Source organism: Bufo gargarizans, chromosome 3, assembly GCF_014858855.1.
Source record: "Bufo gargarizans isolate SCDJY-AF-19 chromosome 3, ASM1485885v1, whole genome shotgun sequence".
Taxonomy (NCBI): Eukaryota; Metazoa; Chordata; class Amphibia; order Anura; family Bufonidae; genus Bufo; species Bufo gargarizans.
In genome coordinates this window covers 247,055,909-247,075,707 of record NC_058082.1, presented here as the reverse complement: position 1 = coordinate 247,075,707, position 19,799 = coordinate 247,055,909, and the positions used below count along the sequence as shown (strand labels likewise).

At 40.0% G+C, this 19,799-nt stretch overlaps 1 protein-coding gene across 7 annotated transcripts in view; it reads right to left on the bottom strand.

Annotated features, from left to right (window-relative positions):
- LOC122930979 (ABI family member 3 binding protein) overlaps window positions 1–19,799 on the bottom strand; it is a 407,440-nt gene that overhangs the window by 228,249 nt on the left and 159,392 nt on the right. For all 7 annotated transcript variants that reach the window (XM_044284793.1, XM_044284797.1, XM_044284795.1 and 4 more), the window contains exons 5-8: window positions 15,467–15,636; window positions 13,732–13,793; window positions 5,277–5,328; window positions 3,924–3,974 (exon numbers count right to left, since the gene is read on the bottom strand). In XM_044284793.1, the coding sequence (XP_044140728.1) occupies window positions 3,924–3,974; window positions 5,277–5,328; window positions 13,732–13,793; window positions 15,467–15,636 (335 nt within the window). The remainder of the gene's footprint in view (window positions 1–3,923; window positions 3,975–5,276; window positions 5,329–13,731; window positions 13,794–15,466; window positions 15,637–19,799) is intronic.

The window sequence follows — 19,799 nt, the reverse complement described above, 5'->3', positions numbered from 1 at the left end:
GAAGACAGAGGAGAAGTCTTCTGCCACCAAGAAGGGATATTTGTAAAGCATGTTTTAATTTAAAAATACAATCTGCAGTGTGATCTTAAATAGACTGTTACCACCAGCCACCATGCATTTACCAATAGCCATATATGTCACTGTCACTTTAACATTACTAATGCTGTCTTTATTGCAAAATTAAAAAGTTATGGCTCTTGAACAGTGGCGTAACTAGAGTGCTATGGGTCCCAGGGGAAACTTTGGTCCCTGATTCCCCAGTAATGCCCCTGGTAATGTCTCTCACTGCCCCCAGTAATGTTCCCCACTGCCTATAGTAGTGCCCCCCCACTGACCCCAGTAGTGTCCCCCACTGCCCTTAGAAATGTCCCCTACTGCTTTTAGTAATGTCCCCCACTGCCCCCAGTAATGTCCCCCACTGCCGCCAGTAGTGTCCCCCACTGCCCCCCAGTAGTATTCCCCACTGCCCCCAGTAGTGTCCACACTGCCCTTAGTAATGTCCCCCACTGCCCCCAGTAATGTCCCCCACTGCCCCCAGTAGTATTCCTCACTGCCCCAAGTAGTGTATCCCACTGCCCCAGTCTTCACTCACATGTAACGGGGCCCGACACTGTCACTGTACTTCATGCTGGACCCCGTCAGAGCGCTCAACTCATCTGCATCATATGCGCTCCAGGCCTCCAGCATCAGGCCTGGCACTGCCCTACTAGAATTAGTCCCAAATGAAATGGGTGGGCGGAGCCTGACTAACATCAGTTAGGCCCCACCCACTTAATTTTTGACTAATTCTAGTAGGGCAGTGCCAGGCCTCATGCTGGAGCGCATATGATGCAGGTGAGTTGAGCGCTCTGACGGGGCTCGGCATGAAGTACAGTGACAGTGCTGGGCCCAGTTACATGTGAGTGCAGTGGGCCCTCTCCCCCCACCAGGCCCGGTCGCACCCTCTGCAACCGTGATCATTACGTCCCTGCTTTTAAGAGCTAAGAATGAAGAACATAAAAAAAAAACTGACTGCAGCACAAAATAATTAATATACCAGGTCAAGTAGAGGTACTGAAACTAACACTAAGAAAAATCAGTACAGATATAATACAATTTTGAATACATGTAAATGTTTGCATGTTGCATATTAGTATAATAGTTTGAGTATGATTTGTACAAGTGCTTATTAGATGTTATGCATTAACATTAAAATACTTTCTATGTGCTTTGTGCTCTTGGTGCTATGGTTAAGCAGTTTGCTTCTGCTTTTGTGTGTTCATGTAGTACAGTCCTGTGATGTCACTAACAAACTGCAGATTGATTTCATTTGGGCAGCTGATCTTCTTGGCAGCAGAAGTGTAATCTCTCACTAAGCTAACATGAACAAGTGTCTATGGTGTGTCTTAGGTTAAACAGGGTTGAAATGTGATAAATATACACATACAGTACAAAACAAAGCTTTATATATTTGGAAAACAGTTGTAAGCCAGATTATACACAAGAACAATTAAAACTTTCAAGGGTCAAGTCCTGCAATATCTCTGCAAACCTCTTTTACGTCAGATACTCCATATTGTTTTCAGAGGGAACTCATGGACACTGGTAATACAAATGAATGCTATACAGAAGGGTATGCAGTGTCTACCACGAACATGAAGAAGGCCTGTGAACCACCTGTGAGTGTTTTTTTAATGTTCGTTCTAAAACATTGCAATTAAAGTTGAATTTCTTTTCAGCTCCACCACAGGGGAAATGAAATGTTACACATTTGCCTATTCAAATCAAAGGGTTATCTGTGTAATGCAGTACAGGAAAGGTCTCCAGAGTGAAAGCTGCTTTTTGTAACCAGTATCTATTCTGGTCTACAGATGAAGATCCTGTACTATTCAAGAAGTATTCCAATCTGGTACAGTTATGGCATATTCATAGGATATTCCATAAATGTCTCATGGGGGTGGGTTCAACTGCTGGGACCTGCTCTTATGCCAAGAACTGGGCTTTATCTTGTGACTGCCATGAAAGAAGTGGTGACCGCACATGCAAAATTTGTCCGAGCATGAGTAAGCAGGCTCAGCTTTTGTCAGAAGTCCCAAAGAACTGAACGGAGAATGCTCCACATGACCAGTACCTCTTCATTCACAATGGCTGTGACATGGGGTTTCCTTTCTCAAGATATGAGTGTGTAACAGAAGTAAGACCTGCACTATGTCATAAATGTTCCAAACAGGAATAGCTCCTTTTACTTCAAATTACCAAATTGCGTATATGAAATCCAAATAACCCCATTAATCCATATTTGGAGTGTTCCTAAGACTTATGTTCTTTCCTGTCTTGACTTGTGATTTTCGGGTTGTTACCCTTTCATATAGTGTTTGCTGATTACTGCATTGCAACTTCCACTTGCCTGGCTACAATTTAACCCTCTGATTGTAAGTTGAACTCCAAAGACATACTGATAGGGAATTTAGATTGTGAGCTCCACTGGGGACAGCAAGTGATGATAATGTCTATAAATCGATGCTGAATATGTTGGCACTAGTAAAATAAAATTATAATTAAACTTCATTGACAACTAGCTAGACAACTACATTCTTGCTTCATTGCCCCAGGAACCACTTACTCTTTTTACTGTTACTTTACCTTATGTTATGATCAACAGAGGTCTCTCCTAGTTACTAACCATGTTTGCATCTGAATGTGGGCCTAGTTATCACCCACCTTATCTTGGTTTATTAGGGTGGAGTTGCTGATTGCTGATCCTTTATATATATATGTATAAAATTCTGGTTATTTAGATGCATTTTCTTCCAGATTTTCTGTATTTTGTTTTGTATTCTGGGATCTGTATTTCCATGATCAAATCTTGTTCTAGTCTACTGTGGCTTCTGTACATTCTGGGATCCAAGGTCTGTCAGGTTGTGTTTGGGATCTTGCTGACATGAATTAAGATAGGGACAGTTCAGTATTGCTCTGTTTTTGTTTATTGTCTGCTATCTACCTATATGCTAAGAACATGCCCTCTACTCTACTGCATTATCTCCTCTTTCCATGACACCCAGAATTTCGTTCCTGTCTTCCACTGGTGAGTTTTTGTGAGAGTCTTGTTTCTGCCAGTGTTGATATGTTTATTTTTTGAGTCTTAGGAATGTTCTTCCACTCAAAATACGCTGCTGGCAGCTCTCTTGGTAATTGCCAACTATTGATATCCCGGATGTGCACTATGGTAGAGGAGTCTAGAGATGCTGCAGGACATGGTATCACATTTAGGCCACAAAGGCTGCTCACAGTATCATGAGCAAAATCTCTAACCTGTTCTTAAACTACAACTCCCTGAATCTATCATTCACTTCTATAGGAGTTACAATAACAGCTGAGCAACTGTGCATTCTGGGAGTTGTAGTTTTACAGCATCTGGAGAGCCAAAGGTTGCTGACCCCCGTTCAAGACAATTCTGCAACACTTTCCTTGAGGGCTCTAGCATATCCTTAGAAACCCAAATCTCCCTGAATCTGCTTAGAATTTAAGACCTACAGTTCTTTCAAATGCAAGGCTCACAATATTGAAACTCTCAGCATCCCAGTCAATTAGCTGTTTGAAGCTGCACTGCATTATTTATATCACATGCCATCTTCTTAGTAGCGCTGAGCAGGGTGCTGCAGCTTTGTCCCATTCACGTGAAGCAAACTGCTTCCTTGACTCTAATCTAAAGCCTTTACAATTTTGTAATATCTTAAGTAATGTCTAGCATGGCTTTCTACATTTTTATATAATGTGAGATAACCAAATATGATGCTGTTTTTTCCAGTTTTTAGTAACCAAGGAGCATGTAACACCTTAATGTACACCTTTCTCACATGTGCAAGCAGAACATAGGACACTAAGAGCAAGCAGAGATCTTGAAAATGGAGAAGTATTTTAACAGACTGTGATTAAATAAATACCTTGGCTTTTTCCATTTGGTGGAGGTGTGGATTTAGAGAGATTTTGAAATCCTGGGAATATAAATATAATTATTATTGTGCTGAATATAGCAGTGATTAAATTAATAATGTTTCTCTTTTTATACTGTTATATCCCAAAATTAAGATTGTTTTCCCATATCTACAGAATACTTTTTTTGCCCCAAAACATTATTCTCACTATAATATTTTTTCAATCATAATTACTCTAGCCATGTAAAGGTGGTCACTAAAAGTTTTATAGCGGCATAATCTAAGAGTTGCGCTGGTCTCCAATGCAGCGAAGAGCAGGAGTTTGGCTCTTGCTCCTGCTCTACAGGCCAAGAGCAGCGCAAGCACAAATCTTGACCATTTAACACCATTAGATATCATGGTCAATAGCGACCATGGCATCTAAGTGGTTTAAGAAGGAGGTGTCGCCCTCTGCTCAGCATCAGCACCCAGAAGGTGAGATGTCGGGTTGCCAATGTCTTAACATAGAAACCTGGGCCATAATGAAGGTCCTCAGGCCTGCCCTCAGTATATTACAGAAGTTATCAGTGTATTATACAAGTGATTAAATAATTGTATGTCAAAGTTCCCTTGAGGGACTAACAAATAGTAAAAATATTAAAAATAAAAGTGAAAAAAGTTTCACTCCAAGTTAAAAAAAAATACACCTTTTCTATTAAAAAAGATTCTTTTCAGTTTATAAAGTTGCAAAAATAAAATCTCTTCCTATGCAATTATCATGCAATCTATAAAAAAAAGCCTGAATTCCTTTTTTTTTTATTTGGTTATCTACACCAAACAATTGATCATTAAGTGTTATGTACTTCAAAAGGATACCAATGAAACTACAAATCATCCTGCAAAAATTAAGCCCTCTCACAGTTCCATGGAAATAAAAATAAAAAAGTTATGGGTCTTGCAAAAGTTACAATGTAAAAACTCAAAGACACTATTGATGTTTTTTTCCCAACTCCCCCCAGAAAGAGTTAATAAAAGTTAATTTGTATGTTATGTGTAACCCAAAATGGTGCCATCAAAAGCTACAATTTGTCCTTCAAAAAAAGCCCTCATATAGAAGGAATAATACAAAGTAATAGCCATAGGAAAGCAACTATGAAAAAAATTAAAAAATCAATTAGTCATTAAAAACCAAAACAGGCTGGTCACTAAGGGTTAAATGGTTTTATTAGATATTGGAGAAACCCTTTTAAGTTATAAACATTTATTTGTGAGAATACAGACTGTCCTATCGAGTTGTACATCACAGTTACCATAGTGTGATAACACATCTGTGGAATCCTTATTTGCTTTGTTTGTATCAAACCTTGCAACTTAAGACATTACCTTGCTTCACCTTGGTTACTGGAACAAATGCCTTTGTGTCTTCTGAAGCATACTGTAAATAAAAGCAAATTGAAATCCATCAGAAAGAATTAGAAAAATGAGAATGATGGGATTTGTAAAGAGAATATACAGGAAATGGCAAGTATAGTAAAGAACAATGAACTTCACTATAGATAGTTTACTAAATTAAATAAATCATTCACTAGTAATTTACATAATTCGGTTCAAAGTCTAAAAACAATTTGGGTTTTGAAATTCTTTGGACTATTGTCACCAATTGTTGCAGCATTTTGGAAAGCACAATATTGGGCTAAGACACTGCAACAGTTACTAGTATGTTACTGCTTCCAATAATGGATTCCAGTGGTGAAGGAAAGGAGTAAGCAGCTCTAGACATGTCAGGAGGCAGTGTTTGAATACTGGTGGAACTCTTTAGATCGCGTTACTGTATATGCTCGTCAGAAGAAGAAAGTTTTCATTTGTATGTGTTTGACGGTTTGATAGGCAGGAGATTTTCAGTAGAAAGATGAAGGGAGATGCAGCAGAGAGGTGATGCATGGGAGATAGTGAATGAGAGTGAAATGGAAATTAAAGTGGGAGAGATGCGGCTGTGAGTGTAAAGTTATTACACCAGTTCGGCTCGAGCTTCGCTATGCTCGGCCAAATATTGTGTGTGCTCGAGTCAGTGTATTTAAATCTAATTTAGCCTTTATTTCTATGCAGAAGATCGCTGTACAATGAGGGAATCCCTCAGTGTGAGTCTGCGGCTTAGGAGTCCCTGCTCTGACTCCATATATAGAGTCAGTGCTTGGGGACACCCCAGTGTATTTAAATCTAATTTAGCCTGTATTTCAGAAAAGTTTCTGCCAGGATTCGAACTCACAACCTTTTGCATTAGAGGCAAGGCACTTAACCACTCAGCTATAATAGCGGCATAGCCAGTTACTTTAAAAATAAAAAAATAAAAATGAGACTTCTAAGCCGAACTAGAGTCCCGACACCCTCTCCTTTTCAGAGCAGGGGGTGCCTGGGGTTCTCCCATTGACTTCCATTGTGCTCGGGTGCTCGGTAGAACACTCGAGCATCGCAAAGTGTTCTACTCGAGCACACAAGCACTTTGGTGCTCGATCAACACTAGTATTAGTAAATTAGGAAAGACGTGGCACTGAACGAAACTGGACAGGGGTACAGTAAGTATTTTAAAGTGGATTACTTGTGTGATGAGCAGCCAGGGAAGAGACTGAGGTTAGATAGGAGAGGCCATATTCTGACACATCAAACCAAGCTGCCATTCATTTTAATACATTTTTAATAACAGGAACCTCTGAGAAGTATCACAGAGGTAAAGAGGTTTTTAGAACCTTTTTTGTCCTAATTTTTGTGGGAACTGGACAGCAATGGTTCAGTTTTGCTGTAGCACTATTGCAGGTGAAATGAAGGGTTTTACAATGTCCCCTGAAATGAATAGATTGTGATTCATGGACAATTCAGGTACTTCCGAGTGAGAGAAGCTCTTAGATGAGGGTGTACAGAGGTTACGTACCTTTTAGGATCCTAATAGAAAGTGAGTTTATTTTTATTTTTTATTTAATGCTGATCTGCCAGCTTAATACCCTGCCCTATGTAAGGACATATTAGAGCTATAGGTCTATACTACTAGTAGCCCAAATGACACAAACATGTATGTTGTGTTACTAGCAGTGCTGAAAGAGTACACAGCTTGAGTCTGGCTGTATTTATGAGCAGAACACTTTGGGACTCAGGCTACGAGACTGGTGTATGCTCTCAGCACTGCTAGTAGCAAAACAGCACAACATTTCTGTGCCATTTTGGCTAAACCTGTAGCTCTAATATGCTGTCCTTACATATGGATGAATATTAAGGTGATAAATATGATATAAGATGTGTTTATACATTACTAGTAAATGTGATTATTTGAATATATTTGTGAATATTTTCAATCCTAGTATACTGGGGTGATAAGAATAGAAATATGCCTTTGTCTCACAATGTAATAATTCTAATGAAAGCCTGGATACATTTGCCGATCTCTATCTGGCTTTCAGGTGGTATACTGCTGTGATGTAATATCGGCATACCTGTTTATGGTGCCTTTGCTTTGCTGCAATTTCTCTGTTTGTTCCCATTTATTGGTAGCTCTCTCAAAGCTAATTTAAGAGCAGATGTGGACATGGTCTTTACAACTAAGGCTACTTTCACACTGCTGTTTGGTGCGGATCTGTCATGGAGCGCTTGTGAGAGCCCCGAACGGATCACACAAACGGATAGCAAAACGCCAGTGTGAAAGTAGACTAAAATCTTTGAAGGATTAAATGACTCTACAAAAGTTGCTACAGGTAATACTAATGGCTAAGTATAATTCCAGGTGAGTACTACTGTACTTCATCACAAAAGTGATCCATACAGAAATAATACGTTCCTTGGAGTATGAGATAGATAAAGAGTGATTTGTGCCTTTGGGAAATTGATTTGTTATTTATCACTCAGTTTGGGATGATTACTGATTGTCTTCATTTTTATTTAATCTCTAACTGAATCTTAGAGAAGAGGTGTCTGCTTTTCAAAAGAGATAGCTAATTTTTTTCTGTTGACATAGGATGAGTTCTATTTCATAATGCAATCTTTAATGTATTGTACCTTTTACATTTTTTTTAAATGACAGTGTAAAAAAAAAATGCAATTCCTCCATTGTTTTTAGGGTTTCAGTTTACTGTGCAGTAGAAATAACCTTTTAAATAACATTATTCTCTGGGTCAGTACAATGGAGGTATCAAATGTATATGTTTTTTATGTTTTGCTAATTTAAAAATAAAAAATAAATCTGCTTTGTGTCACCATATTCTGACACCTATAACCTTTTTTTATTTTTCTGACAACATTGCTGTGCAAGAACTCTTTTAGAGGGACGAACTAAAGTTTTTATTGATACTATTTTGGGATACATACAACCTTTTGATAATTTCTTATTATATTTATTTTGTGAGGCGAGGTGACCAAAAGCCATCAATTCTGGCATTGTGGATTTTTTTTTTGCATTCACTGTGCAGATTAAACAATGGGATAATTTAACAAATTTAATTAGTTTGTTTTAAAATGTTTTTAATTCAAAGTTTCATTTTATTTTTTTAAGTTCTTGTACTATACACTGTAATACTTCTGTATGACAGTGTATAGGAATATTTAACAACACCAAAGTACATCCTGCCAGAGGAGACCTGGCTGCCATGACAAATACTAGGCATTTGCGGGATGCTGATTGGAGGACAGAGGAAGCTCAATCCCTCTGTCTAACCGCTGAGATGCCGCAGTCATTATTGACTGTGGCATCTGGGGTATTAAACTGTCAGGATCAGAGTTATCTACAATCTCCACAGTGAGAACGCTGGCACCCACAAGTGATGACACGGGCCCAGCTCCAGAGCTGCACCACCATTGTGGCATACATTTATGCCACTGTGCAGTAATCAGTGACATACATAGTACATTCCTGAGTGCAAAGGGGTTAAATATCCTGTTTCCAATTAACTGCCGATCTCTATTCTACATTAATTCATACTGCAAACAATCTGATCACTTTGCAGAGAGACTGGAATCCTGTGTTCTTCAGACTTTTTATTTTTTACATTATCCACAATAGTCATTTCAGATGTTAGTGTGTTGGCAAACATTATTTAAGGTTTAGTTCAGTTTATAGAAGAGATATCTAAGCTACAACTATACAAAATCAGGTCCTTAAAAATGAAGCAGAATCCAATCATTAGTCATTGAACAGATTAACTTTGACACATAGGACTGCTTTGGCAGGAGACGCGGTGCTTTCCAGCTCTGCACTTAATACCACAATAGACAGGGATTTAGACTAGCCAGGACTGGCCATTAGGGCCGTGTTATTTTGGTTAAATCATATGATCCCTTTGTACTTCATTTAACTGTACTGTAACAAAGTAGTGTGTATCTCCTCATTTTAGATTCTTTTATGTCTGTCATAGTTTAGGAAACATAACCAGACATTGGGTTAAAGGGCTTGTATCAACTTTACTTTCTGTTGCAGCTGTTAGACTTTCCCCTTACTTCATTATAATGGCACCCCCTGGTGTTCAGTATTTATAGGAATGTGCATGTCCTGCTACTGTGCTGAATGAACAGGTCACACATGCTCAGTTCTATCCTTCAAGTGACACAAGCTGGGCAAAGGTAGTGATACAAAATGATCTGTCTCCACAAAATGACCCTAAAGAAGGAGATAGTTGGAGATACACATGGGTTTCCTCTAAATTCCCCCACCAGCTATCCCTATGCTTCCATACATAATAATATTGCTTACTGCACTTTACATTATCTATCTATTGTATGTTTCTAGCATTATGATCTGCTCCTGACTTCTTTCTTGCTTCTATTGAGGTTACATTTTATTGCTTATGACATCATTATCTTTTCATTTGCCACTGTTTTTTTTAGCATTTAAAGCCAAGGGATATTAGTACTGTATTATTTCTATGAGTTTTTTTGTTCTTATCATGATCCCCTTTTTAGTGTGTGGTGTACCAAGTGTAGCTTTTAATTGCTGGTGCATTTTGTCTACAGCAGAAAGGACATGTCTCCTGAGCTCTGATATGGAGAGAGCTGCAGCAGAAAGGACACACCTCCTGAGCTGTGAGCCTGAAAGAAATATAGCAGAGCAATTAGAGCAATGACTGCAGAGATCTCTGGATTCATGTGAGGTACAGGGCTGTGACCGTTGCAGTGTACAAGAATTTACTACTGAATTTACTATTTGTGACTGCAGCTCTAGCTCACTAGCTAAAATCATTGTGGTACAGTATGTAAAATCTAGGTGTATACCTGGCCTAATGTGATTTATAGATTATAGAGGCATGGTGGCTCAGTGGTTAGCATTGTTGCTTTGCAGAACTGGGGCTCTGGATTCAAATCGGAGCAATGGAGTCTTCAACGGGTACTCCACTTTCCTTGCACATTCCAAAAACATAATTGTAGTCTTGCAACAGCTGGAGAGTCACAGATTGGTGATCACTGCCTGAATCTAGATCGGTATAACTATATATCACGCTGCCTTGATTTTACTATTTTGGAGAGGATTTACTTTCCATGTTAAAAGTGTTGTCTCATCAGAGACAACCCTTGCAGTAGGCCACATGTCATGACTATCCATTTACTACATTGCGGGTTATGCCCATCAGAGTGGGAGTTGGTTTGACAGAGTGGCTGTCTCTGCAACATACAGGGTATCTCCTTCTTTCATGTCCATATGCCTCAGTTCCATTTTAAATGAGTTTTGATCCACAGAAGACGGTGGTGTTTCTGGGTCATGTTGACAAATGTTTCTTCTTTGCATGATATAGCAACTTGGATTTGTAGATTGCATGACGAACTGAGTTCACAAAAAGTGATTTCTGGAAGTGTTCCTGAGCCCATTCAGTGATTTCCAGGACTGAATTATGCCTCATTTTAATGCAGTTTCACCTAAGGACCTGTAGATCATAAGCATCCAATATTGAGCATCGACCTTGCCCCTTGTGCACATGGATTTATCTGGTTTCTCTGAATCTTTATATGATTTTATGTACTGTAGATCGTGGGATATTCAAAATTTTCCATCATAAACTTACCTGTCCAGGCTCCAGTGGCACGATCCTCAGACGGCCTCAGGAGACACATGCCGCTGAGCCACGCCCCACAGTGATGCAGCCGCATCATTAGTTACAAAGCGTGATGCTTCGCTTCTCCCTTCTTCGCGCATGTGCTGGGGGAATAAGCAGTGGACAGCCCATCTGTCCTATTAATTTAGTTTGTTTGATGCCTGACCTATTCGAGAGTCAAGTCACTGGACCAATCTGGTTCTGGTCTGGGGACCTGGCTCTCTATTTCAATCCCTTGTTGTATTAATCCTATTGCCAGTATTCCTCTGTGGTTCTGACCCCGCCTTGTCTTCTGATCACTCTTTGTCTCATGTGTTTTGTATCACTCTTTGTCTCATGTGTTTTGTAATGTGTAGCCCATCTGGTTCTGACCCATTTCCGTATGACTCAGCATTTTTTTTTGTCTGTTAGTGTTTGTCCGTATCTGCACTTATTTAGAGTAGGGATTGTCATCCAGCTGCGGTTCTGCCAAGTAGGGCTTATACTGTAAGTAGGTAGGGAAAGCAGGCTGGGTTCTAGGTTAGGGCTCACTGTCCTTGTCTGTCCATACCTACAGGTGTTACATCTTCGCAATTTTACACATTTAGATGCAGTTTTCGCTGATAAGCGAACATCTGATCATATTTGCTTCTAAGAGACTCTGCCCATCTAACAAGCTCTTTTACATTCAGTCCAGTGACTTATTTGTAATTGCTCCTCCAGCTGTTTTATTATTAGCACTTACTTTTCCAGCCTTTTGCTGTCCCATATTTTTGAGATGTGTTGCTACCATCAAGCTCTAAGTGAGTTCATTTATTTTCATACATCTGATATATGTTCTGTGATCTATTGTAGCTAATACACGAGTCTATGAGATTTGACAATCATTGCATTCTGTTTTCATTGACACTTTTTCGGAATTGGGGTTGTACCATAGGACTAGTATTTTAGGATGCAAATATGTCAGTACTACTCTGCTGCTGAAAACTCTAGTCAGAAGAGCTTGTTACTTAATCCGGAGCCAGTAATAAGGTCAAGACATCCCTGGAATCCTTGGTGGAAACCTAACAGCTAGGAAGCAACATGCATATGGAATACAGGTCTAAAGAGTATATTCATCATTGTATATGAAAATGTGAACTGGCCCAGGAAATCTTGAATTTGATTTATTTCCTTATACTGACAAATGTATTAGCCCTTGGTATAAGTAAACTACAAGTTCTGAAAATTTCCATTCAGGGAAAATACATTCTTATTTCATAGAAACCAATATTGTAAATCTTTAACTGTGTTTATTACCAGTCCTGCAAAAACATTATTCTTCTCTCCACTTACACACTTTAGGTTTAAGATATTAATTCCACATGTATGCTGCTATGTAAACTGTGGAAACAGCTGGCCCAGTTAAAAGGAAATAATTGAAAACAAAATCCACCATCCAAAACATGAAAATATGAATAAATGAGAGACATTTTTGGATACAAATTTTCAAACAATAATGAAATTCTATTTTAAAACAGCAGTATGTTCCTTCAAGTCAACAGTCCTTTCAGAACATCATTTTTTCATGTTGTAAAGGAAAATACCAGTAAAATAACACAACTGCCCATTGTTCATGAAGGTCATTTCTTAAATCTATTCCGATCGTGTAGTACCCCAGAGTGGGCACAACCATTCTACACCCTGCTACTGCCTCTAATAAGCTAACCAATAATGTAATCTGTGGATTTGATCCAGGTCCTTTTATACTGTGCCTTAATAATATTGCTATGCAACTTATGTATTGTATTTCATGCACTGTGCCTGGTTTCCTAGCAGGTGGCAGTGTATCTGACAGAGGACCTTTACATAGAATAGAACTTACCATTCCATTCTTCCCCCTTTTGGGCAGAAGTGGGCTAGTCCTGCTTCCTACCAAACGAGAGGTTGCAGGAAGCTATAGCCAGTCTACAGTGGAGTTATAAAGCAGCTCATAGAGCACCATTACTCCTTACAGTTTATAGACAGAGTATTACGAGGGGGTCAACAGCCAAAGGCACCCCACTCAATGGTACCAGAACTTCTCATAAAGTCCATCTACCAGACTAAAGCTAAAGATTAGCACAGCAGAGAGAGAAAGCAAAGTATCCAAGTTTGCTTGGCAGTTTACCCCAAAACCTACTAGAGCCAGAGAAAGACCACTTATTGTCTGGATGCAAGTTTATTCAAGTAAAGCTGTTGAATTTTTTACCAAGTCTGGACTCTTACTCCACAAACTATCACCCTCCCCTTTATTGTTATGGAGCCTAACAATGGGGAGCAACAGTATCCAGGTAGGAGCACCGTAAAACACACAAAACTAATAAGGCTGCATCACCACTTGACATTCCTAAAAACCTGGGACATGATTGGCCCTGGGGGGTGGTACATTGCAATAGTACTGTGTTTTCAATATCCATGATACTGACTAAACTTTACTGGAGTTATCAAATGATTGTTATGAACCTTGTTACATTAGAATTTAGAGGTTTTAAAAAGAATTGCTGCCTGCTTTAGACAAACTCTATTCTTTGATTTTAATGGGCATGAAAAGCTAACATAAGGGGCATTTTCTGCACAATACCACCCTCCTATATTTCTCTAAACACAGCTTTCAAATACAAAGTATATATTTTAACATATTTTTACATTTTGTAAAAAAGTTTTGTTTCTCGGGTTGGAAAATCAGAGAAACTTGAAACATTAGATGAATATCATAATATGAAATTCACAAAGAAAATTGATACTATGACACTAGCTTCTTACATATTTAGACATACCTGTAATGTGCCTTTGGGAATTTTATAGGTGTTTTCTATGTTTCCATTTTCTTTACCTTTAGCTATAAAAATAAGAAAGTCAGCTTTGAAAGTATCAGTCAACAGACAATTTATCAACTTTTCCTTTCCTTAAGAAACAGAATGCCTACTAGGCAGTTGTTTTGTTTGCATCCCGCTTGGAAATAGAAGCTGAATTCCAATATGTACACTTAAGGTAAGGTGAGGATATCTCAATGTTTAGCTAGACTGGAGCGTGGTGTTGTATGTGATATTTTTGCACAATATATTGAAATCAGTAACTTATACTAACATAAGCTGCTTTCACACAGTGAGTGTTTGCTCAGTGATTTCCAGACGTAATTTTTAGCCAAAACAAGGTGCGGGTCAAAAACACTGAACAGAAGCAAATCTTTCCATTATACCTTATCTCTGCATAGCCTCCGCACCTGATTTTGGCTCACAATCACTGTTCTAAATCATTGACCAAACACTGACTGTGTGAAAGTGTCCTTAAAGTTTAATAAAACTCTAACCCCCACTGATCACTGAAATGAAGCATTCACTGGGGATGCAAAGTGTCCAGTTGGATCTACACGTATGGCCACATATTAACTAGCAATGGACTAAATGATTCAAGTGTTAATGAACATTTTATTCTTAAAGAATATTAAAGGGGTTGTCCCATCTCACTGTTACTAAGGCCCAACCATAAGGTGGCCAGGAAACCGCATGTCACGGAAGGTGTATGGGAAACAAGTCAATACAAAATGAATATGAGACTCACTGGATCCAAAACTAAGGAACATAAAGGGAGACCCCTGCATAAGACCTGGCACTCTCCCTGACTGCTCAGCCTATGCGAACACCCCAATGGTGGATGATTGCATATCCGCGTACCTCGACTATATAACACCTGAACACCCTACAATAGTGAGGGGACACGACCACCGGCTCCCTACACTAGACACGGAGGAAGTCAGGGTCACCTGGGATCCAGCAAACAGAAAATCACAAATGAATGTACAACACTTATCTTGTAGAAGACTGGGAAATAGGATCAGCATGCACACACACTCCAGGAAGTTGTATAAGCCGCACACTAATGCATTATGGGGAGGAATTTAAAGGGATGCAATCAGTCCAACTACAAGACAGCTGAGAGAGGCTAACGAGATGAGGAACTGAAAACCAAAACAAAGAAAACTCAAGGAGGAGGTTCTGAAAGGCATCTGTCAGAGCTTCTCAGATGTCTGGTTGTGACACCGCAACAGGCTGGCGCTCCACTGTTTCAGTAGCTTCCATTGCTGTGCATGAAACAGTGTAGCACCAAACCAACTCGGAAACACATTGCTTGCTGTGCTGCTCTGTTTCCGTAGCTCCCATGTACAGGAACACAGGCCCGCTGCACTATTTCCCGGCCAGAAAATTTTATTATCTGCCTCCAGCTTTATGACAGAGGTGACTTGTCACTGCAATCCTGCCTGTGATGATAATGAAATGACTGCTGAGAAGTGACCTCTACAGAACAAGAAATGTCAGTCTATGATGCGGCTCAATGATTAGTGTGAGAACTGAAGGATTATTTTTAAATATAAATGGTGGCACGGAGAATGAGGAGAAAGGATTGTAAAAATAAACCTATGCAAGCAGGCAGAATTACTTAAATGTAAAACTCTTTCCTGCAAGTAGCCGCTCATGGCATTTCGTAAAAATAGGATATAATAATACAACTTACGACTTGTCTTATGAGTTTGAGGCTTGCTCCAGATTTCATCCTCTGAATTGTCTTTCACACCAAATTCGTACATAGTGTTGGGCTTCAGGTTATCTATTACTGTTTCTGTTGTCGGGCAGAGCTGGAAATGCCAATCTTTATTCTTTTCTCTGTAGCGAACGGTGTAAAATCTGTGTGAAAATGTAATTGAAATTAGATTCACAGCAGTCATGTTCTTCTTCAGCTATTGCTGTGCTGTTTAATTCTGCCACTAAGAAATGATCGTTATGTGTCAGATCATTAGGCTTTGCTTATATTATGTTGTAATATGGCTCCTACATCAAAAGGCTATGATATGTTCCAGGCTGCTACTCTCTTAGTAAATGGAATAAACATTTCTCAATTTCTGTGAATAATGGTATATAACACATGTTACAAAGCTTTTAAAACTCTCATTTGTATAATATATTGTATCTAGTCTCATGTACTCATGGTGATATGGTGATCGTTTTTACCCCAATATGCGGTAGAGCGTTTTTTTCATCTGATGCATTAAGGAGTTGCTGAAAACTTCTTGGATATGAACATTATCTGTGACATGTCGTAAATTCAGCTTTCAATGATATTTCACAGATTAAGTGTACATAAATGTTAAACATTGTGCTGAGCTATTTCATCTCGTTTCATAGCTATGTTCTGCTGATTGCCCTTGGAAACAGACAATGGTTTAGCTCCACTCCGCTTTTAGCTCTAACTCTGTCACTGCCATCGGGGCTTCCAAAAATGAAGTGCACTCAGAGGTTTGAATGTTGGTGCAGTCATGAATGGAAAAGAACATATCATACGACCCCAAAGCAATCATAAAAGCATAGCAACGTATTTGCAGTGTTATTCACTTAGATTTTAACTATGAAATTATTTAAAGGGATTTTTATATTGATGGCCTATCCTCCAGATAGGTCATCAGTATGAGATTGGCTGGGGTTCGACTCACGGTACCCCCGCCGATCAGCTGTTGGGGAAGCCGCTGTGCTCACCGGAGCTCTGGTGAGTACCGCAGCCTTCACACAGCTTACCAAGCATAGCACCATTCATTGGATGGTGGCCGTGCTTCGTATTGTAGCTCAGACCCATTCACTTGACAGGGATTGAGCTGTGCCTAGGCCATGTGATGGATGAACAAGATGTGATATGGCCTAGAAAGGGACCTAAGCGCTCACGGGGCAACAAGGCCTCTTTATACAGCTGATTGCTAGGGTTGTGCGGAGTTAGACCACATCAATCAGATATTGATGACCTAATCCTGAGTATAGGCTATTGATATCAAAATCCTGGATAACCACTTTACACTGTTGCCCAAGAACCAAGGAAAAATATTGACACTATTAGTATGGTACCTTTAGTTGCCTCATCATTTGGTTGCTATCATGGTCAGCATTAAATTATACATCTACATCTACTCCGTGTATAGTGGCTCAATGGTTAGCACTGCAGTTTGAATCCAACCTAAGGGCAACATCTGCATGGAGTTTGCATGGTCTCCCTAGATTCTGCTGTGAGACAGGTCTAAGGTGGTAATACCTTATGTGGTATGCTAATAATAAGCAAAATACCGCTGCAACACTCAATTTAGGATGCAAGTAAAATATTTTTTTATTGTTTACAATATCCTCCAAATAAATTGGCAAAAAAGGATGCCTAGGGTATATGTGACAAATGTGTCTCTGATGTTTTGGTCAATTCCACAACCTTGGTCACAGAGTCACTATTGGGAGAAATAAAAAACAAGATATAAATATCCTTAATTGTGGACAAATACTGATTTCATTGAAGAAAATAAAGGGTTAATGGGTGAGTGCTATAGAAGTGGAGAGGTACAGGTCAAAGCCTGCATTCTGGCAATAAAGATATGGAGAGGCCAATGTGGTTGAAATCTGCAGTCTAAGGATTTGCAAATAATGAGCTGTAGAGTGCACTCTGGTATGGAGGGGTGTAGGGAGAGAAATGTGTGGGTGGCAGAGGTTATGGTAAAATAAATTTATTGATGATGATCTAAATATGATGAGGTGTAGGCATAAGGTAGGGATAAGGTAAGACACAAAAAGAGGAGGCAGCAAGACAGGAGGTCAACTGAGAAAGAGCATTTATTGGAAAATGACTGACACAAGGTATGAAGGAGAAAGCAGCCCCAGGACGGCGTTATGAGCTTACCATAGGAGCAGATAAGAAGGTTGAAGGAGTCCCTCTGGCTCAGCGTGGAGGCGTAGCGGGGAAGGCACAGGGAGTGTAGGCTGGGAGCAAGACGCTGGATGCAGCCTCTAAGTAGGGGCGGTGCAGCTGCGCCAGGAACGTGATCCCGCCGGATGAAAGTGATGAAAGGAGGGGAAAGAGAATAATAGATCAAATGTGTGAGAGAGGTGCTGGAATATGGAAATGTGTGTGTAAGTAATGACATAGTGTGGGACATGTGTGTAGTGAAGGTGCACTGTTATTATTCACCTTCCCCTTCTTTCATCACTTTATACAGGTACACAACCCCATGGGGCTGCTTTCTCCTTCATATGCTTGTGCCAGTCATTTTCCACTAAATGCATCCTAAATTGAGTGTGCAGTGGTATTTTGCTTATTACTGGACTTGGGATCATACCCACTCCACTTTGGACCTCACAAACAGACACAGAGTGCAACCCTATTAGCTGGTACGCTGACAAACTGAATTTGATGGATTCAGTTCATTAAACGTCAAGATCTTTACATTTGTATGCTCTATATTTGATTATGAATGATCCTACAAACAAGTGTAGTGGAAGTAGTATAAAAAACATCAGTTAGAAAGAGAGTCTTACTTATAGATACTGGTTTCTTACGGTCAAACTGAGGAGAAGAAGTCATGGATCACACTTTCACATGCTATACATTGATCTATTGTGGTTATAATGTAAAAACATGGTTCTTTGAATATGTTTTGATCAATATAAATATGAAAAGGCCCATTCACCATATCATGGTGATCCCTTTTGAGTGGGTCCCGCATGACAACCACCACCACCGCAACACAACACCTGCTGGTGGCAAGACTAAGTAGCCCAACTCTACCCCTGCTTCAGGCTAAGAATGCTTGGCAATGAGCCACACCAAACCACAGGCACCGCACCACAACAACAGCAGCTGCCATGCAGTATCGCGCCATGTGAACAAATCTCAAAGGCTCTTGTTTTCATGTTGGCTCAGAATCTAGACTGAGACCAAGAAGATATAAGCTACTGAAACCTAGTATTGAAATATTTTCCAACAGTAATGACTGTTTTGGTAACGCCTTTTTCGACGAAGCTGTACTCAATATGACAGGCACCGCTATCCATTCATAGGAAAGCGCATAGATTCTGGCGTGGCAGCAATTAAATCTCTTCTTTTTAGCCTAGCCTTAAAATGTCTCTAATAACCAAGGGTGATTTAGGTTAGATTTAAAGCAGAATAAAGCTGTACATTATGAACAGTATAATATGCATAAAATAATGGGGTAGATTTACTAAACCTAAAGAAAATGTAGTTTAGTCGTAGACCAGGGGTTGAAAAGCTGTGGCACATGTGCCAGAGGTGGCAAGCAGGACATGTTCTACTATCAAGCCAAACGCTGCCAAATGTAGGCAAGACTTTTCAGTCTTGTTGGCCTTTGTTAGTAGTCCCACCACTGACCTGGCCCTCATGCTTCCCATCAAAGAGGATCGATAGTAGAGAGGGGGACTCTGCTGCCTATGTACCTCTCTACTGCTGCTCTGCCCCTTGTCTGCTGCCTCAGGAATGGAATGGGCCGGGGGAGGGGGTTGGAAGGAGTATAATGAGTTTAAACAGTTTTGCAACTAGTTTGGGGAGGGGGGAAGGATGGCACACCTGCATGTAATTGCCATTGAGTGATAATGGGAGCAAGCATTCTGACTACAGATCCGTACTACTGTTTGCACACATGCAGATTTTGTCCAGCCACCTCTCGGCATGTTTGCTGTGCTGCAGCTGGATCTCTGGCCGGTCCCCATTATAGTGAATAGGGCCAGGCAGACTTCTGGCAGCACACGTGTGCAAGGCTAAACGCGAGTGTGAAAGTAGCCTTAGGGCCTCAATACCGCAAAAAAACGCTTCGGTTTTGTCCCCATTAATTGTCAATGGGGACAAAACGTAACTGAACAGAACGGAATTCTCATACCGGAGAGCAAACCGCAGAATGCTGTGGTTTGCTTTCCATCCTGGGATGCGGGGCAAGACGGATCCGTCATGACCCACAATGCAAGTCTTGCAAGATTTCTCTGACACAATCTGACACAATAGAAAACGGATCCGTCCCTCATTGACTTTCGAT